This window comes from Cydia amplana, chromosome 3 (assembly GCF_948474715.1).
Source record: "Cydia amplana chromosome 3, ilCydAmpl1.1, whole genome shotgun sequence".
Taxonomy (NCBI): Eukaryota; Metazoa; Arthropoda; class Insecta; order Lepidoptera; family Tortricidae; genus Cydia; species Cydia amplana.
In genome coordinates, this window is record NC_086071.1 from 11,559,741 (window position 1) to 11,582,280 (window position 22,540).

Sequence of the window (22,540 nt, forward strand, 5' to 3'; positions counted from 1 at the left end):
TCTCTTACTTCTGTTATTATAATTAATAAATGAGCACAAGTTTTTTTTCTACTCATCATTCGCTTGCCCTTATCCCATTCATTTGGGGTCGGCGCAGCATGTTTTTTTCTTCCATACCTCTCTCTCGCCCGTCATCGTCATTTCATCATTCACTTGCGTTCGTTTCATATCATCTCTCACACAGTCCAGCCACCTTTTCCTCGGTTTTCCTATCCCGTTAATTCCCTCCACATTCATTCGTAATACCTTTCTCGTCACATTACTCAGTCCATCCATCTTTTCCTCGGTTTTCCTCTCCCGTTAATTCTCTCCACATTCATTCGTAATACCTTTCTCGTCACATGACTTTCATCCCTCCGCATCACATACCCATACCACGCTAGGCGATTCGCTTTTACTTTTTCTACTATGGGTGCAACTTTCAGGCTTCCTCTTATATACCATTCCTTATATCCTATCCATTCTTGTCACACCACACATCCATCTTAACATTCTCATTTCCGCTACATGCAATCTCTTCTCATCCGTCACCTTTAGAGCCCAACACTCCATCCATACATGACGACAGGTCTTATGATGGTTTTATAAATTTTACCCCTCGTTTTCGAAAAATCAGTAGCTCACCAGCAAAAAGCAGTAGATCAGTAGATATTTTTAAAATCAGATAGATTTACTGCTTAATCAGTAGATCTGGCAACACTGTGTGCTAGCTATTTTGAGTTTCTAAGTCTATAACCGGTGAGTTAGTCGGGCCCGCGACAGCTATTTCTGGTGTAGTACGCGTTCGATCCAGCGCGAAGTGGACCGCGCTCCACTTACGTCAACGTTGCCGTAAAGTTACGGATGCAGGTAGATATTTCATGCTCTCGGTTACACCTATGCTGGCGTCCATCACGCGTCTAATATGTGTATGTCTGGGAAACGAGATTCAACGTTGCAAACATCATTTTAAACGTAATTGACCTTAAATATCCACCTAGTCTGTATGCAAGACTGGGAATATAAGAATAAGAATAAGAATAAGAATAATTTATTTATAATAAAATAGGTAGGCAATCACAAAGGTGTCCGGTAAGCACCAAACTAGGCTGAGCCTGTATCTTGGGGCTTACAAAAGAGTAGGTAACATACGGTAACTAAACCTAATTAAAATGATGTGTGAAAGAGGGTGATAAGGTGTAAGCTTTTAGGGTGTGTATATGTGTGTGTGTGTGTGTGTGTGTGTGTGTGTGTGTGTGTGTGTGTGTGTGTGTGTGTGAAAGGTGTAGGAGAGCGAGTAAGGACTAGATGATGACAGACCTAAACATAAGAACGTATTATATTTTCCGTATCATTGTAGGATAGGGTCACAAACCATTTTTTGAGTTTAGATTTAACATTTGATAAAGTACACGTTTTTAGATCGATAATTTTGCAAACAGAGTTATATATAAATGGGTGCATATGGGAAGCAAACCTCTTGGCGTGAGATGTATGGACAGCAGGTACCGGGACTCTATATATACGTCTGCTCAAAATGAGGTCTCTTACCGGTAAATTTGTAATACTTTTATGAACTCTACACACTGCGCTGAAAATAAATAATTGTCTGACTCTGAGGATCCCCGTTTCATTATACAGCAAGTCGGTAGGAAATCTAAAAGGTTTTCTTAGCATGACTTTGATGACAGCACGTTGCGCACGCTCTAGTTCTAGGAGTGCCGTCTTACCTGCGCTGCCCCAGACTGCAATACAATATTTTAAAACAGATTGGCACAGGGCATGGTAGACAACGCGAAGGACACTTAGAGGTGAACAGTCCCGCAGCCGTTTCACTAAATAAATCAGTTTTCTCACTTTTTTGGATAGACTAGTCAAGTGTTGTTTAAAAGAAAGGTGTTCATCAACGATAAGGCCCAGATACTTGACGGTGTAGCATCTACTTATGGACCCACATGAGCAGTTTAAGTTATTTGTGTCGCAGGAATGTAACTTTAAGTGGTATGTGAGCGGAGCAGAAGAGACTGATGTCTTTGAGAATGGGATGTGATAGCTTTTGTTCATATTTAGAGTGAGAAGATTGTGATCCAACCATTTCGATACTAATGATAGTCCTGCCTCAGCTGACAAGTATGTTTCCTCCCAAGTATTACCACTAAAAAGAGCTACGGTGTCATCAGCATAGCAGATGAATTCTGAGTTTGGGATAGTGGTTTGAAGAAGGTCATTAATGTATGTAATAAAAAGCGAGGGACCGAGGATACTGCCCTGTGGGACGCCGAAGTAGATGTGAGATCTGCAGCTTGTTGAATCTCCGATCTTAACCGATTGCTGTCTATTTGTTAGGTAGCTGGAAAACCAGTCGTGTGCAGAGCCTCGAATTCCGAGAGCTTCTAGTTTCTTGAGAAGAATGGGAATTGAGACGGTGTCAAAGGCCTTCGCCAGGTCAAGGAATACCCCTATACAGCATTTACCGGCATCTAGATGACCAGAGATCATGTTTGTGAGAGTAAGCACGGCATCTTCAGTCGATTTGCCGCGTCTGAAACCAAACTGATGTTCTGACAACAGTGAGTGTTTCTCTAAATAGTTCACGAGACGAATATTTACAATTTTTTCTAAGATTTTAGAGAAAACGCATAAGAGAGAGATGGGTCTATAGTTAGTGGGCAGATCTTTTGGGCCGGATTTGTGAATCGGGGAGACAATAGCTAATTTCCAACAGTCAGGGAAGTATCCTTTTTCTAGACTAAGGTTGCAGAGACAGACAAAAGGCTCAAGGATTACCTCTTTTATTTCCTTGATTAGTAAAGGTTTAATGCCATCGTATCCAGGAGCTTTGTCAGACTTGAGTTGCCTAATAAGGATCTCTACCTCAAAAGTATCGGTTGGCTGCATGAAAAATGAGTGTGGGGTGGTATGTGAGGGAACAAACTTGTCAGCTAGAGTATGTTGAGATTCCGCGAGTTTGGAAAGTATCTGATCAGCTAAATTACTACCTACCGTAGTAAAGTGAGTGTTACAACTATCAAGGGATTCTTGAGCGGAGTTTCCAGATTTGGTTAGGTGGGCGGCATCGTTTATATTGTTTGAGAATTGGCATATAGTCTTAATTGTTTTCCATAGTTTCTTAGGTTTATCTTTATTTTCTTGTATTTGCTTGTTATGAAATTCAGTCTTTAAATTGTATAATAAGTTGTTACAGAAGTTTCTGTAGCGGGTGTATATTATATGTGTGATCGGATTGTTAGGAGAGGCTCTTGAGTCCCTATGGAGTTTATCTCTGTGTTTTAAGCACCTAATTACCCCAGGTGTTACCCAAGGCTTAATATTGAATTTGGCACGGCTAATTTTTATCTTTTTCGTGTTATTTTTAATTGCAGAGCATAGGATAGTGTTGAAGTAGTTAGCTGCAGTGTTAACATCGCTACTATTAGAGATAGGACTCCAGTCGACCTCCGACAGCTCTTTAGCAATTAATTTGTAATCTGTTTTTAGCACCCAGCGATTTCTGTTATGGGAATTTTGTGAAGGACACTTGAGACCAGCCATAACAATGTTATGATCTGTTACGGAGCATTTACAAACAATACCTATCGAATCAACCGCGGCCTTAATAAAAATATGGTCCAGACACGCATTGTCCCTCGTGGGCTTAGTAATCGCAGGTAAAAACCCGTGGGCCGACATAAGGTTCAGATAATCTGATAGGTTATGATGGGAGGGCGTAGCATTATCGGAGATGTCAATATTTAAATCGCCAGCTATGATGATTTGGCGTGAGTTTGTAACATTGAGAAAAGTGTCTAAGGAGTTCAAAAATAAGCTTGAATCAGAGAAGGAAGGAGAGCGGTAAATGCCTAAAACTGAAGTTTGACCCTCAATATTTAAAGCAAGACAGTTTGCGTCGTCGATAGGTGGTTCGGTGCAGGTTACCGATAGACGGTTGTTTACATACGCAACAACTCCGCCACTTTTATTTATTACCCTTGTCGTATGGAACATTTGGTAGTTAGGAAGTAAATCTATAACCGTAGAATCATTTAACCAACATTCGGTAAGAATGATAATGTCGAACTCAATATTTATTCTATTTAACGTCACAAAGAAGGAATCGAAGTTACGTTGGAGACTTCTTATGTTTAGGGCTGCCAATTTAAAACTATAATTAGGAGTGAGATACTGTTGACAGTTTTCGAGGACTTCGAGTGCGAGACAATCAATAGCCAGGTCGTTGTCCAGAACATTATCTAACTCAAGTAACGCCATCTATGGAAATTAAATAGAAACAAAAAACTAAAATAAGGAAATACCATTCAGACATCGCTCCTAAGTAGCTTACCTGGATTTTACTCGCCGCTCCTTGTTTTAGTGTGGTGTTAAATTTGTGAAGTGTGTATGAAGTGTATAAATATATAACATGATTAAGAGAAGAACATATGAAAAATAACATAAGAATTGAGTAATAGTAAATAAAATAGCGCAAAAATGTTGTAAGAAGGTTGAAGTCAGGGATATTCGGGCTGCATATTTTCTGCTTCAGACCAGGACACATCCTGAGACTTCTCAGCAGCAGAGCTCGTGTAGCAGTCCAAACAACGGTCAAGGTCAGCGACGCGACGAATCCGGATAGCAGCACTGCCTTCTTGCTTTCTAATAAATATTGAACCGTGTTTGGTCCAGCAGAATTTGTACCCGGATTGTCTAGAGCGGGTACGGGCGGCACGAAATAACAGCCGGTTAGACTTTGTAAGCCTTTCATTGAAGAAAAGCTTTTCTGGAGGACCAGCTACCTGGATGTCAGCGGACGTTATGTTGTGCCTAGATTTGCCAGCTTGTAGAAATGCGTTGCGTTTGGTACGTCGTAGCAGGCGAACTACCAGAGGCCGAGGTCTCGTATTGCCCGAATCGTGTGAGTCGTTGGGTTTACGGCGGAAACCAACTCTAGTCACGGAGTCTACGTCCTCTTCTTTCAGAGCTAATCCAATCTTCGCGGCAATACATAACGCTAGATGCACCGGGTTTTCTTGGGGTGATTCATTGACACCCATTATCTCGATTTCGTTTTGGGTAAAAATTTGCTCCTGGTTATTGAGTTGCTCTTCAAGCTCACAGACTCTCTGTTGAAGAAAGTTATTATCAAGTTTCTGCTCTTCCAGCAGTTTAATTTTAGTTTCAACCGTTGTTAGCCTGTTTTCGAACAGAGCTAGTTTATCCGTGCACTTTGCGACGGTCTCAGAGAGCTTGGTTAGCTGTGTGTTTAAGTCATTGCGCAATAGCTTTATTTCCGAAGTGAGCCGTGCGATAGCGTCGATGTCAATACTCTCAGTAATTGGCGGATTATGTGGCACTAGGGTGAAGCAATTAGAGTTGTAAGATACATTTTCTTTACCAGTGTCGGCAGTGCAAGATCGGGTGGAACTGACGGATGGAGTGTTGGATGAGGAAGAATTATTCGCCGGGCTCATCGGTTTCTTTTGTTTGTTCATAGTAGGTGATGGCTTGCCAGATTTTTCGTGGCAATAACGGCACTTCCAGCTACTTCGGTTTTCTATAGTCATTAGCGAGAAGCGCTTATAACCCACACCAATTACATCTAAACACTCCAGGCAGAATCGGAGATTACAGTTTGAGCACTCTAAGAACTTACGAGACGCTGTTTTCCCGCCACATTTACCACATAAGGGCACCATGTTATTTGTGTTTGGAGACGTAAAATTAAGAATAAATGGTAGAAATAAATAAAATATATCGGGAGAAAATAAATTGACGTTGATACATATACGAGTATATCCCATTTAAAAACACAGCTTAGGGCAAATCCCTGTCTTTTTTTCTTAACGTTAACGAGACGTTATTACAAATACGTTATTGTTTACCGATTCGCTCGTTAACATAAGTATCTTACATACATATTTTCTTGCGCGACTTCGAAACATAATACGTGTTTAACAAACTCAAATGTAGATAAGTCTTTTTCGAGTCGCTGGGCCACAATAAGTGGCTACCGTGGAGGATATTAAGAGAATGCGAAGTGATTAGCAGAAGTCAGCGAGTAACTAACAATTAGCGCTTTAAGTCAGCTTCAATTAACAATATATACATAGTTTACATATGAATTACGCGGCATTACTCCATATAAGGAAATGGCAACTCTTCTCTAACAAACCTGTTTGTGTTCTGGTCGAATATTTGCAATGTGTAGTTCTTATTTGCTTGATAGTTCGTTAATGATTCAAGGACTCTATGGCGGCATTGTACATTAAAACTAGCATTATCATCTTAGCAGTATGCAGCGGTAGCATGTACAGGGTCCGCGCACCACGAGTTTTTTTTTAATTATAAATGGGTTTACCACGGGCTTACGCATGGCCACAGACTAGCCGAGGCGAAGACGTGGCCTACAATGGAGCGAGCCTGCCCAGAAGGTGCCTGTTCACCCTTGATTATAAATAAAACCTATTTATTCGCAGATATTCCAAAATATATCTTGTAAACTTGACGATTGTTTGGAACATTGTCGTTGACGCATTTACGGATTATATTTTGTTTATCAAAAGCGGGATTTTCTGTTATTGCTCTTTTGATTTTAGTTTGTAAAAAAGTTAATGAATGCTAGAATATCACAGACATGAGGGGTTGAAATATTAATGTTAATTGGACAAAATATTTAGAACCTCTGTTTATGTTGCTGTTTTCTTTTGTATTGATTTTTTTTATTGAGGCGTGAAATAAAGAGTATATGTATTGTACTGTATAATAGAACAATGAATTAACGACCAAAAATACCAACAGTTGAGTAACTTTAGTATGACTTAATATAGTAAATAAATAAGTATATTGTCCTCAAGTGCCTAACTTATAATAATTTTATGTTCACCAAATCCATATCGGGCTATGGGAAATATTACATCATACAGCACAACATTTGCAACTAAAGGAAAACATGTATCGCAATAAACATTTTGACATGGTCATACTTGGTCAAATAAAATTGTTAGCCAAAAAAATGCCAAACGGCTAGCCAATTTAGCAATGCACCTATTTTAGTAGTATAGTAAGCTACTCGTAATAGTAAATGAAAAGACACTTATTGAGAAATAAATAAACTAATATAATAAAGTAATTAAAGCAATTAAAGTTACATACTCAATAGTCTCAATACATACTTGCGAATACGAGATTATAACTACATATTTTTTTACTAGTTAGATGTTTATTTTGCGTTATAGAATAAGTATGCTCGATTGCACCACGAATATCAAAATTAAAAAAAATGTCCCTGTCATTCGAATATTGCATGCGCGTTATAAATTGTTAACTTTTATTTAATCTAGTAAATTCTAGTACGATAGATAGGAAAGCTGTAAGAAGGGCAGCACAACAAGGTCAACAGACGATGAAACGACGCCCGGACTTAAAGTTTTACATTGTTTGTCCCGCAGTCCCGCTGAAGAGTTTCCGAGAAAAGTGACGTCGGTTGAACAAATATTTTCTAAATGCCAATGTCCTTCGAACGGTTTGCCGCAAAAGGTCGTTCAGCCATGAGCCAAGGCCAATGTGAAACATGCAATTAGAAGTTTCATTAGTAGGGCTTCGGGCAAACACCAATCACCTGCCGTCAACACTCTCTTGTATATTCTGCGAGTCACTTAGCTTTTATTCAAAAGTCGATTCGGGACTAGAATGTGTTGATTGGAATTACTGATAGCTGACTTCGTAAGTCCAAAAACGTACAATGCGGGTTATGCGGGACTTTGCCTTTTGGTCCGACTAGAAATGTTCCAAGTGAAACGCAGTCCGGTTATACGGAATTCTTAATAGGAAGTTCATTACTCATTACTTTTCAGTGATTTTCATTTTTCCTTAAAAGCTTTATGTCCATGGGTTCGGTAAGTAATCGATTACTTTTTGACAAGCGAGCAGTTTTTATAGGTGAGCACAAACCCTGTATTGCAAACGTTCACTGGTCAAGAATCGAAATAGGTCTCAATGGTTTTTAACAAAAACTATTTATTTTATTAATATTTTTAGTTAACGAAGCATTACTTACATGCTTATACTATTATAATTATATACTATCGGCAGCGAAAGCAGTCGCTCTAAGGCATTTTTCGGAGCTTTGAAAGTCACATACCAGTCAGTGGAATTTCCCCAGAAAACTATGCTATATCACAGTTTAGAAGATACGTATTAATGATTTGCTGCCAACAAACTGTCCTGCAGTTTGGCAGAAGAAAAAAATATGTATGTTAGGGTTTATTTCATCTGAATAAACGATTATTTATTATTATTATTTATAAAAACAAGTAAAACGCCAAAATTAGACGTATTCAATATTTCTAGATAAAACTTTTATTATAAATGCGTCGTAGCGTGTTGCGTGAAATAATATAACTTTAACCATCCAAACACCTAGGTATGTAAGATATTTTTTAGTAGGTAATTATTTTCCCATTTAAATTAACTTGTAGTCACTCAGGAGCCTGTAAAAAGGCCTTTAATTCCATTGTATTTTGAATCTTTATTGACTTTTTTTTTGTGGCAAGTTTATATTCCTGTTGGTCGGCTAATTATATAATATTTAAAGGAATAAGTTAGTTGACTACTGGGTGGATTATTCGTCAGCTAAAGGTGCATGGTTAGATTACCTAGTTGGGCAGGTTTGGTATGATCAAATTAGACTTCAAAAATTCGCTTAACGTGCGCTTGTACTGAAGAAACAGAATTACCGTTTAACTTAAAACTTACGCACCGTATAAAAATAACATACTTTTTGATTTCGTTTTCTTTCAAATTGACTTAGGTTTCACTGTATTCACGAAGTCTATCGAGAGGAATACAGTAAAAATATTATTTCCTTCGTATTTGGGTACCTATACCGTTCCTCATTCACTGTAAATACCCGGAAAACACACAGAACCTGTAACTACAGCGGATGAAATAGATTTTTTATAGTAATAAAAAATATTCGAATATTCGAAACCTGAGCGGCCGAATATTCGAATATCAAAACAGGTCGAATATTCGACAAATTCGAATATTCGAATATTCGAATTGCAAGCCCTAGAAACCATATAAATTAAATATCAGAAATGAATTTAGCATCCTTGAGTTACACGAAAATGATACCAAACTTGACCAAATAGCAAAACTTTATTTTTTACAAATTTCGGGGGGCACCCCCTCTGAAGTCAAAATTTTGCATCAAAAATTCGATTGGCTCCCCTTCCTCAATCAATCTGTGAGTCAAAAGGAGCAACTCTGCAAAAGGAAATTCCATCATCATCATTTGCCGTATAATTAAGTCTGCACTAGGGACTATATCTCGCGGCGAGATAGAATACCCGTCCCTCTTTTATTAACATACGGCCATATTCGAACTTTATAAGATACGTCAAATACTAGAGATTGAAACGATATGGAATGGATATGTCAGTGTCTTGACACGTGACTTAAAAGTGACGTTTCTTCAAACAAATGCGTCACTTTTGACACTGACATATCCATTCCATATCGTTTCAATCTCTAGTATTTGACGATCTTAAAGTTCGAATATGGCCGATAGTTAGAAAAAGACAGGTAGTCTATCTTGCCGCGAGATATTGTCGCGCCAATCATGTGCTAGGCTAACTGATCTGAAGAGAGGTGGCAACCTGGCCCTTTCGGCCACGACACCAATCTTCTCACAAAAAAAAAGCAGTCGCTGGTCACTATGTCGACCAAACTGTGTAATAATTAAATAAAAAAATGATCTGAAGAGAGAAGCAAAAAGTGCGACTAATGAAGTTTTCGATTACGTTATTCTTAACCAGTTTAAAAAGATTATAATTATTGTGTTCATTGACCAAAAACTGGAGAAGCAATCATAAAGTTTGCACAAGTGTCAGCAAGGCTGACGCAGTGCGCTAGTCGTGGAGCATCTACGTACTCTACAACAGCAACGTGTTTGTAGTGAAATATCGTTTATAATATGTATATATTGAATATTTCAAGTCCATTTCATCTGAACAGTAATTTTGACTAAAAGCCTACTGTGAGTGTGACGCATATTCCTGTATGTAAAGCCACATCAGGCACATGGACATGGGTCCAGTGTGCAGAATTTTTTTTTAGAATAGCTAGATCGCAGTATCTGACACTCCTCAAGTCTTACAAGCACGTCGCTTTTCTGCAATAAACAGGCAGATCACGTAATAACCTGGGCAATCGTCTGTCTTTTTAGTGCTGTGATATAAAAACAGCGTTAATACTGATTTCGCACAAATATCCTTTAATTTTAGTTAAGACATTTATGTTGTTAAAAGTGTATAAAGAAGCAAAGATACCATTTTTATGAAGAAAGTAAAGACAATTTCGCTTTCTCTCGACTTAATTGCGAATTTAGATTAGTGATTTGAAATCGTGTAAATTTAAAGGTTAATTGAAATGACATAACTATGACTTGGATTAATAAAACGCGACTTGCACTTCTTGGCCAAGTTTATCGGCTAGCCTTGGTTGTGTAGGTGCATGAGCAAAGCTTATATGGAAACTAGTTGGACATCGAGATCTTTAAGGGGTCCCGTTGTTTCCCATAAAGTTTTAAGTCATAATGTATTGTTTGTCATATTATCATTAGTCATAAAACTGAAACCGTTAACATTTCAGGATTTTCGTTAGGTTATCCTATAGATAGGTTAGGTTAGGTTAAGTTTGTTTGATGGCAATCCTGAAAAGTGACGCGTTTCTGAATTATGACTAACGAAAATCCGGGCAAACAATACATTATGGCTTAAAACTATTTGGGAAACAATAGAGACCCGATCTTTAACTATAGCTAAGTCCTTCGTTTTTGACTAAGGTAACGCAAAAGGCTACTTTTTAGGGTTAGTACTGACCCCGCCCGACGTTGCTTAACTTCGGTCAAAAATCACGTTTGTTGTATGGGAGCCCCACTTAAATCTTTATTTTATTCTGTTTTTAGTATTTGTTGTTATAGCGGCAACAGAAATACATCATCTGTGAAAATTTCAACTGTCTAGCTATCACGGTTCGTGAGATACAGCCTGGTGACAGACGGACGGACAGCGGAGTCTTAGTAATAGGGTTCCGTTTTTACCCTTTGGGTACGGAACCCGCTATTAATCAAATCGTAATTGTGATGAATACCTCCGAGAAGTCGAGCATTAGGCCGCGTTTACATTAAGTCGAATAAAACTCGTGCCGACTACTTACTCGCTCAGTTGATACAATAGCTCCAGAGGGGCTACCGCGAAACCCGAATTTCGCAAATTGCGGGGATCTTTCTCTTTTACTCCAATTAGGGCTTGCAATTCGAATATTCGAATTTGTCGAATATTCGACCTGTTTTGATATTCGAATATTCGGCCGCTCAGGTTTCGAATATTCGAATATTTTTTATTACTATAAAAAATCTATTTCATCCGCTGTAGTTACAGGTTCTGTGTGTTTTCCGGGTATTTACAGTGAATGAGGAACGGTATAGGTACCCAAATACGAAGGAAATAATATTTTTACTGTATTCCTCTCGATAGACTTCGTGAATACAGTGAAACCTAAGTCAATTTGAAAGAAAACGAAATCAAAAAGTATGTTATTTTTATACGGTGCGTAAGTTTTAAGTTAAACGGTAATTCTGTTTCTTCAGTACAAGCGCACGTTAAGCGAATTTTTGAAGTCTAATTTGATCATACCAAACCTGCCCAACTAGGTAATCTAACCATGCACCTTTAGCTGACGAATAATCCACCCAGTAGTCAACTAACTTATTCCTTTAAATATTATATAATTAGCCGACCAACAGGAATAAAAACTTGCCACAAAAAAAAAGTCAATAAAGATTCAAAATACAATGGAATTAAAGGCCTTTTTACAGGCTCCTGAGTGACTACAAGTTAATTTAAATGGGAAAATAATTACCTACTAAAAAATATCTTACATACCTAGGTGTTTGGATGGTTAAAGTTATATTATTTCACGCAACACGCTACGACGCATTTATAATAAAAGTTTTATCTAGAAATATTGAATACGTCTAATTTTGGCGTTTTACTTGTTTTTATAAATGTGGGCATCTCATAGTAGGATGATAAAATCTAGTCAATTAAGTGGATTTCTGCAAAATATCATTAGTTTTAGCAATATGTGAAAAAAGCTTTTGAATAAAACGATAATAAACCGATTTCTCGTTTCTGTTCTTATTTTTTATAATATTCGAATAATTATTCGAATATTCGAATATGTCGTCAGAAAAAGTCGAATATTCGAATACCTGAAAGTTTCGAATATTTGCAATCCCTAACTCCAATGAAGGCGTAATTAGAGTGACAGAGAAAAATGCCCGCAATTTGCAAAATTCGGTTTTTGCGGTAATTAGCCCCCGTCAGACAGGTGACCATAATAAGAATTGTTATTAAAAATCTGTGACACTAACGACGTCAAACAAGCCCTCGCATAAACATAATCCTTTTAATCCCCAGGCTTTAGTTCATCACATAATTGTCTCATTGTATTCGATCCACTTTTAATTGCGATGATTAAAGCAATCGTTTAATTAACCGTGGAACATAACGCGATAACGACGCGATGCGTAGTAAACTGAAAGTTAATTGACAATCATAGAAATAGTTTCAATGATTGGATCAAGAAAAAAAAGCGGCCAAGTGCGAGTCGGACTCGCCCATGAAGGGTTCCGTATTTAGGCGATTTATGACGTATAAAAAAAAACTACTTACTAGATCTCGTTCAAACCAATTGTAGGTGGAAGTTTATATGGTAATGTACATCATATATTTTTTTTAGTTTTATCATTCTCTTATTTTAGAAGTTACAGGGGGGGGGGGGGGGCACACATTTTACCACTTTGGAAGTGTCTCTCGCGCAAACTATTCAGTTTCGAAAAAAATGATATTAGAAACCTCAATATCATTTTTGAAGACCTATCCATAGATATCCCACACGTATGGGTTGGATGAAAAAAAAATTTTTGAGTTTCAGTTCGAAGTATGGGGAACCCCAAAAATTTATTGTTTTTTTTTCTATTTTTGTGTGAAAATCTTAATGCGGTTCACAGAATACATCTACTTACCAAGTTTCAACAGTATAGTTCTTATAGTTTCGGAGAAAAGTGGCTGTGACATACGGACGGACAGACAGACGGACAGACAGACAGACATGACGAATCTATAAGGGTTCCGTTTTTTGCCATTTGCCTACGGAACCCAAAAATGAACAGGGTCGATTTCTACAGTTAGCTTCTAAAGTGCATAGGAAACTTTACTTTAATTACTTACGTCCTCAATCGTCAATATACTTAAAGTGGAGTCCAGACGTGACAATTTTTCGCCAATCTGATGAAAATGTCCGATCGAATCAGGCCGTGCGGCTGCGGACGCAAACGCCAATTTGATTCCCCGATCAAATCAGCAGGTGCGGACACAAAAATGCCAATTTTCGAAGTATCTATGGAATGCAAATTGGTGATTAAATTGTGTACGTGTGGACGCTAGATGAGATTGGCGCCAATTATTTTCCTGATCAAATCGGTCGATTTGCCCAGCTCGTCTGGTAGGAATGAGATGAGGTGACTGAGGTGAGACGTTGAGAGTGGGTGTTAAAATGCAACATACCTAAATATTCGAATTTCAATGTCACCTTGGACTAGTTTCTAATGACCGGTCAAGTGCGAGTTCGTTTAACTCGCGCACCAAGGATTCTATACAAACTTTCAATTTTTTCATGCAACTACAGTATGTTGGGTTTTTCAGGGATATTTTATTATCATGAGAACCGATTTCATTTATTTTTTGTTTAATTTGAAAGAAGGTGACTTTATTGTAAGTAATCTCATCATTCTAATAGCTAGTATAGTAGATAGTATAATGATTATTAGTATGATAAATACGAGCAAAGGTGGTTATTTTTTGCAACATACGAGTATAATGATATTATATTAAAAATGGTTACGAAATACTATAATACAGTAGAACCCGCTTAAGACGATTCTGAGGGGACCTAGCAAAAAAAGCGTCTTAAACGGGAAATCGTATTAAACGTGAACAAAAAAAACTATAATAATGGGTGATAATGAGCGAATGTGATCTTAAGTGTAGGTAGGTATAAGTTAAATAATCTAGGAACACTAACGATAGGCTCAACTAGAAAGTCTTGGAGAAACTGGCTGCAAATAAATCTAGAAGCGATAGCTTGCACTCCGTGCTCCATAACGGTCAAGCAGATGGCATCGCCTTCTCACGCCGATAAGGACCCGACAAAAGATATCGGACGAAACAAAAAACCTAAGGTAGGTAATAAACACATAAAAAATGTTGGCTAACGGCGTATTGCATAACAATACGACGGTTATGACAAAAACACAAATGTACAGATGGTACGTAATGGGACGGATAAGTAATATATAATTTTAGATGGCGTATTAAGCGGGACTCGAGTCGTATTAACCGTGAAAAAATGTATGAAAACAGGCCTAAAATTGCAGGGACCGGCGTAAAATGGCGTATTATGTGGGAAATCGTATTAAACGTGATCGTATTAAGCGGGTTTTACTGTATATGCATATAACGACAAGCATATTAGTTCCTCGCCAAAGACTCGTGCTCGTGTTTGATCGCGGCGATAAGAGAGATATATAATCCAAGTTTCTAAGTATGTATATAGTCTAGAAACTTATTACGTGTTATGTTATGTCATTAGCACGCATTCTGGGTTTGACGGCGGAGTTAACTACGGTTAATAATTAGGTTATTAACAAAGCATACAATATACAAAAACAGAATGGCATTCGCACTACCTTTTGCATTTACACAACGTTGTTTTGCAAGTTTTGTAACTATGTATAATACAAGTGACATATGACAAGTAAACAGCATGTAAAATATTTCGAGACACTTTATGGTATATGTATTTATATATTAATCATAGGTATGCCCCTTCGTTAGACTTTTCTCGATTTATTGAGATTTAGGGCCACCCCACATCTAGCGTCTTTCGAGCGTCGGCGTCTCGTCGGCGTCTACAACTCTATGGCCCTGCTCGACGCAACGTCGACGCAACTGCGCAGCGACGTCATTTTCCATAGCGCTGACCGACGCCGACGCTCGAAAGACGCTAGATGTGGGGTGGCCCTTACGCTACGGCTTACGTAGGCGGACAACGCGCGAACGCGGCGCGGCGCGGCGAGGATGAAACAAACCGTTGATACGTATAGGTATGTCCTACTCGTACGTGAGCGATTTAGACGTGAATGCCGCGCGGCGGCCGCGCGTCGTTCGCGCGTTGTTCGCCTACGTAAGACGTAGCGTTAGACACTCGCGTTTTATTTCTACGCGGAATATTTTGAAATTATCAATTGTACGGAGAAGCTGTTACACATTACAGCTACGCCATCTTTTTAACAACACTTAATTCAAGATTCGGAAAAAAATCAACATGTACAACAGTTAGTGTTAATATTTTTCAAATATCCAATGGATGCAGGGTTTAACCATAAGCCTATAAACGACTGACAATATGCCATACGATTAAATAAAATAAAATGTAAATATCTATCCAGAGAGCAAAATTATGATTTCAAATGATGATTTTGAATGATATATATTTAATGACGTCCATTTCGATATGATTCTGTTACATGTTTTACAGTTTAGTATATTCCTCGCGTTGGTGTGCTGAAAAATGTTGTGTTTCACTCGGTGGCAAAATTTGTTTAACCCTCGTGATGCCTTGAAACCCTCGCAACACTCAAAATTCCACATTCTGATAAACTCCAATCAAAGCAGTACTTTAGTACTATTACCACAGTTCACGACAGCTCACGTCTCACGTGTATAAACAAATAAATATAGGTAGAAGCCTAGTCGGTCGACAACGACTCGCAAAAGTAATGCTGTGAGAATCCGTAGGAAGGCAGACGTTCGTTTCTCCATTGATTAACTGCTTTAGCTAACGATAAAGTATATAAATTCTATAAAATAGATAAAAAAAAAACGTAAATTAGGAAATAATCACTACATAGTATAAAACAAAGTCGCTTCCCGCTGTCTGTCCCTATGTATGCTTAGATCTTTAAATCTACGCAACGGATTTTGATGCCTTTTAGATAGAGTGATTCAAGAGGAAGGTTTATGTATAATTTGTTAACCCGTGCGAAGTCGGGGCGGGCCGCTAGTAACATGTACAAAGCTGGCCATACACACTAGGGTATGCCTGCGCAATTTTGCCTGTACAGTTCAACTGCACAGGTAAAGCTAGTTAGGAAACTGCACAGTCGAATGCCACATACGCTCCTTTTTACCTGTGCAGTTTGCAAAACTGCGCAGGCATACCCTGGTGTGTATTGTATGGTCAGCTTAAGGAAATATGGTTAAACAATAAGCTATAATAAAAACACTTATAAAGTCATATTTTTGTTGCTCAATAGGCGTGACTTTACGATCTTGATAAATCCTTACCTGTTTGTAATGTACTCTTGTTATAAGAGTGTTAGATGTTTGCTCTGTATTAAGAAGAAGAACATAATATAATTCATTAGGTAATTTTATCTTGTGAGTGTTTTGGGGTCACCTGTAAGCCCGCAAGTTTTTCACAAATAAAATAAAATAAAAATAATGCCTGGGCCCTGGGCCACACTAACGGGAAAGCCGTTGATTATACGCGATAAGGGGCTGTCCATAAATTACGTCATCTATTTTTGATGATTTTAACCCCCCCCCCCCCAACTTCATCCAAAAATCATGCTTCGAATGACCCCGTTTCCTCCTACGTCTTGCTACCATCATCCAATATCCAGACCCCCCCCCTAATTTGAAATGAAGTAATTTATGAATAGCCCCTAATCCCAATGTGGCCGTATGAAAAGTGTCAATTATCGCGATAATCAGCGGCGTTTCCGTTAGTGTGCAGATAGAGTGTACGCACAGCGCACAGCCCGCACAGGGGAACAAAATTAAACCAACGCGGGCGGCACTCCCAGGATCAATCCTAATCAGCCTTGAGCAGAGTAACAACCACATTAAAGGTTTAATTGCCATTGTCGTGTCAGTCCCTAAAGGACCTTGACCGGGGGTTGACCCACTTCAGGGTTGCTGCGCCCATCGCTTACAGGCCATTCGTACGCTTTCCAGTATAACTCTGGTCTATACATACGCGTAAATATCACTGGGATAGAGGTCAAGTAATATTGCCCAGCAATGGAGTGTTCTGTGGACAGATAGACAGCGCCATCATTCAATATTCATGGCCCCGCAATCACTGATCGCTGTAATGGGTTTTGTAACACATTGCATTAGACACACATTTCCGTTCAATAGGCACAGACAAAGAGATTTGTTTTTAGTTATGACGGATGTTTAGATCATGGGCTGAATAGGCCCCTTATCGCCATTTCGCCGAGCCTACTGTTTTCCCATCATCTTCCTCGCGTTCGTCCCGGCTTTTTCGCCACGGCACATGGGAGCCTGGGGTCCGCTTGGCAACTAATCCCAAGATTTGGCGTAGGCGCTAGTTTTTACGTAAGCGACTCTGACCTTCCAACCTAGAGGGATAACTAGACCTATTGGGATTAGTCCGGTTTCCTCACGATGTTTTCTTCATCGAAAAGCGACTAGTAAATATCAAATGATAATATCGTACATAAGTTCCGAAAAACTAATTTGGTGCGAGAATAGCCGGGGTTCGGGGTTCTTATATATTCTTACCGCTATTACCAGCGTTTCTATATACCTATGTACAGTCAGCAGCAGAAGTTGCTAAGCGGGCGTGGTGTTCAAAATGATCTTGACGCGACTTTATCGTTAAGAGAATAAGAGCGCGTCAAGGTAATTTTGAACACCTCGCCCGCTTAGCAACTTCTGCTGCTGACTGTACCTAGCCTACTATTATCTACTACTACATTGCATCTATCTATTTCGTTTAGACTAGACATTAGGTTTGGAATGAAAATTAATTATGAAAAGAAACTTTTAACTATTTTTTTAATATTGAGGAATATTGTCAACTTGTTAAATAATCACTGGCAACTTTTATGGCCATGCAAAAACGTGCCGTGCCATGTAATGCCAATAGGTTTAGTGCTGGTTTAGTGACACCTACTTGTAATACCTAAAATGTGACCGACATACTAGTACATAAATATGTACAATTTTATAGAGAAAGTGAATGCTGATTGACAACCCATGTCCCGAACTTTACTAACAGCCTTGACCGCCGAAAGCAGTGGTTCAGTCACATGTGAGGAATTCTTCACGTCTATCGATCGCTTTCGCTTACCACCTGCATCTTTTCAAATATTACTTAGGACACAACTTTCCATGTTATGTTTCACTGGATTTCAGTGAATCAGGGTCAGAATATATTACAGTCATCGTGATAGCCGGCCCGTGGGCCCCGTGGCGTCTACCGTGGTAGACGAGCCGATTTTGCTAGAATACAACGCAATGTTCAGCCCGACCCATTACTTTTCTTACTTACTTAAATCTACCCCGTTTAAAAAAAAATAAAGGTAAAGGAAAGACGTTTATTTACAGTTTTTTTAGTCGATAATAGCCAGTAGCAGTATTAAAGAAATCAATAATGCTTTTAAAACAAACTGTATGTAGGTAAGCACTATGTGATTTTTTTTAAGAACAATTGAAATAAAAATGTGTTATCGGAAATAGTAGACAATATGATGATTAAGGGGATCAAGATTTATGCAACGAGGATAGCCGTCAGAACACCAGAACCTTGAAACTTGACACTGACATTTGGGAGCTGCCTTGATTTTGTATCATGTAAACAGGTATAGATATATTATATACGCTTACGCGCCTATAAGCCGGCACGTAAGGTACCTACGCACGCTACCGCGATTAGGGATTCCCACGTGGCTTACAAGCGGCTGAAAGGTTTGAGCAAACAACATAAGAAATTCAACGATATTCTCAGCAGCATGCCGGCGAGTCACATGATAAATTCATAATTCATGGAGTATTGTTTATGGGGCGTGCCACTGGCGGGGATGGCGTGTACCAGAAGCTACTCCGAGGAAATTGCCTTCGTGTCAGGCTGCGTCATCAGGGTTCTTATAATATCAAACGTATTAGTACGAGCGAAGCCTTGTGCAACGCAAATCTGCATTGCCTGTGCAAAAATTATTACCGCATTGTGACTGTGACTGCTAAGTGGTCGCTAGTTGTTAGGACAATGCTATTATATATTATGCATTTGGCGCAGGCAAAAACTAATAAAATATACGTATTTATTTGCTGCAGGTTCGTAATTCTTTTTCCCCTGATAAGGTTGAAAAATGATTGCTACAGCACAACTTGCCAAAGTTGAATTGTGTTGTAAATGTGGAAACTACGTATAACATCTACAACAGCGATTTTAACGATTTAAGATATTGCACAGCTTAATATGTGTTTTTAAGACCTGAAATAAATGTTTTAATTTAATATTAAGTACAGTATACAAAAAATTGCCTTGTATGTTTCATTAAGAATGATGTCATAACCTGTACTGAAGTACCTACAGAATGGTGTAGGTGTGAATTTTCTTGTTTACATTAATTAAGGTTCACTGTCCTATAAAATAAGCAAGATTTGGTCAAGTGTGTAAGACATGTAAGTGGGCAAACATTATGTCAGACTTGTCTTGTCATAAACTAAACAGGCTTGAAGATCAGAATACAGTGTTTCAATTGGGTAATATATAAGTGAATGGAAGAGATATGATGGTAAGTATATTTAAGGACCTACTGCTCTATGGGAATGTTCCCTGGGAGTAGCATTGTTTGGATGATTGTAGTGTAGTAACATTTTACATAATTGACTAGTTATATTACCTACAGGTAGTAATGGTAGTATAGTTGTCAATTTTTAAGCTGAACGTTTAGGACTATGAGAGCTCATAGTTCTAAATGGTCAGCTTAAAAAAAAATTACCTCTTGCTTTGATAATGCCCAATAAAATACAATCAACCCTAACTACTTGTAATATAATCACAAAAGAAATTTAATAGTTTTAACTAATTGTTAGTTTGTCCAGCCAAAGTATGATAACATTGATAGTTAATTACAATAATTGCTATTGGTCGGGAGTAGGAGTGCTTAACTTGTTTGTTTAATTAACAAGGAAAGAGTAGAACCATTATCAAATTGACTTGCTTAAATATATATACATAGAAATAGACCAAGATAACTCTGCACTGATTATTATAGCACAGACTGGGGGTGTGGAAGTGTTATTTTAAATACTTCTATGAAATTATGACATTCAAAATAACACTATGTTATCAAAATCGCTGCAGTTTTATTGGTCTAACTCTATATGCTTAAACACCAAAGCATAGAAGCCAAGGAGAAACTATTTCATGAGACTTAAGTTCATAGGTCCTATTACCTACCTACTTATTACTATTAGGTACCTATTACTCAAGAGAGTATTATTAGTATATTTATAAATTAAACTATATTCATGAATAAATCATTGATTTGTACCTAAATTCAAGTAGGTAGATAAGTGATAAGTAATTAGAAAAATAATATCTCTAAACTTTATAAAACAAAGTCCCCTACTGCAACTATGTCTTTCACAATAAACTCAAAAACTACTAAATGCATGGAAATGCAGTTTTCACCTATCAATAGAGTGATTTTTGTATTAACCCGTGCAAAGCCGGAGTGGGTTGTTAGTATCATATATAACTACTGCATCCTATAACAAAAATAAGAAACAAGACAAAACAACAAAATGGCAGGTAACTCACATTTGTTCTGTGTAACACTGCTATAAATCCAGGATTTCCTAGATTTGTCTCTGTTGGCATTTCATCAGTTTTTTAATGGTGTTCAAGTAAAAAGTGCACATATGCTAATGCATATGGGCAATTAATAACATAATTTTTTTAAATATTTTTTTCTGTCCTATAATGTAGGTTTTTTGAACTCTGCCCAGTATCCGCAGCAATATCAGCAACTGGGACAACAGACATCATAAAACAGCAATGAACTGAAATTGTACTTGTTTTCTCAGTTAACATATTTTGTCTAGTGTGGGGTAGAACAAATGGGAATCACCCTTCCACAATAAAAAAAACAGTTGCAAATATACTCACACTTTATAAACTCTGCAGTAGGAATTGTTGATTCTTTTATCAGAGAGGTGTCTCCGTCGATCTTCAAATAAGTCCTTGATGGCAGTCACAGTTAGCACAAACACAACAGGGCACATGGCAATCTCCTTGCCAAAAGCATTCAGGGCCGGCACCCAGTTTAACAACACTATGAATATAAAGTACACATTGGCAACTCTATGAAACTGTTCAAACAAATTTTTAGGAAGGAATGACAACAGAGTGTATTTAGTAGTCCTGATTTTGTTATTGCAGCGCTGGCCATTTGGGTGCTCTTTTGGGGGGGTTTTTTCAGGCACAAGATGGTTGGGAACGACTGTGATGTGACGCGCGTCCACCTGAGGAGCCTGCCGGCGCATCAGCCAGAACAATGTGCGGCGCCACGGGCTCACCACCGACGTGCGGCGCAGGGTGTAGATGGAGTCGGAGCGCGAGGCCTGCCGCGAGTGCGCGCGCACGGATCCTGTGCGTGGCGCCGCTGGCGCATCCGCGCGGTGCCCAGGCGGCAGGATGAAGTCTGTGCGCGACCCAGTGCGGCTGTGGCCCGGCGCACCCGATCCAGCACGGCCGTCGCCGATTTGGCCTTGCGAGAAGGCGCGCTGGTGGCCGCGCAGAGCCGATTTGAGCGGCCGCGGCGCTGGTGCGCCCGCCAGCATCGGCGTTCCTCCATGGCTTATGGACCTCGAATGCCCTTTCGCCTTTGGGAATAAGTATGTTTGCTCCGGGGCCCCAGGCAGGCTCGGACCGCTCGATGGAGTCTCTCCGCTTCCTTCTGTTGACATTTTTATTCATCTGAAATGGGGTCGGTGTTATCTTTCTGCTCATTAAAATCCACTATTCAGGGCGCTTCACCGGCCGTTCCGGCACTTTCGATAAGATTGGTCCCAAACAACTGCAGGTATCGAAACATATGGTTTGATTGAAGTCATCTGTTTACAATTTCACACATTGCTCTAGTTTTCATTCGAAGGAACCAAACAAACACAGAACACTACAACCGAATTTAAGTGAGATTTATTCATTCTCAATCGCACACAATGTTTGTTTGAATATGAAATCAGACATTAATAACCGCCACGGTGCAACAATATGAAACGGAACTCAAAAACTAGCAAAACTTGAATCAGCCGTCTCACTGACAGCCAAGCAACTGACGACAACGACAACAGCGACAGCGAGCGGTATGCGGCTGCGCGCAGATGACAGAGGCTAGTGTAGCGACAATATCGTTAGATTCGATACTTTCATATTGGTTAAAAATGTATTTATTCGATGAAATTAAGTTTCTGAACTTTTCTTTTTTATAGTTTATCACATTCACTGCCTGCTGCAAATGCCGCAATCGGCTACGCTCGTAGCTGATTCCGGCATTTTGTAGAGGAAAGCAACTACAAACAGAAAATCCGCCAAGCGCCAATTCCCGGCACTT

The 22,540-nt window shown here is 38.9% G+C and overlaps 1 protein-coding gene across 1 annotated transcript in view; it reads right to left on the bottom strand.

Annotated features, from left to right (window-relative positions):
• The window catches only part of LOC134662530 (phospholipid-transporting ATPase VB), a 102,529-nt gene extending 80,253 nt beyond the window's left edge, over positions 1-22,276 (bottom strand). The window contains exon 1 of the mRNA XM_063518790.1: positions 21,094-22,276. Within this exon, the coding sequence (XP_063374860.1) occupies positions 21,094-21,893 (800 nt within the window). The 5' untranslated portion in view covers positions 21,894-22,276. The remainder of the gene's footprint in view (positions 1-21,093) is intronic.
• Positions 22,277-22,540: the final 264 nt, after the last annotated feature.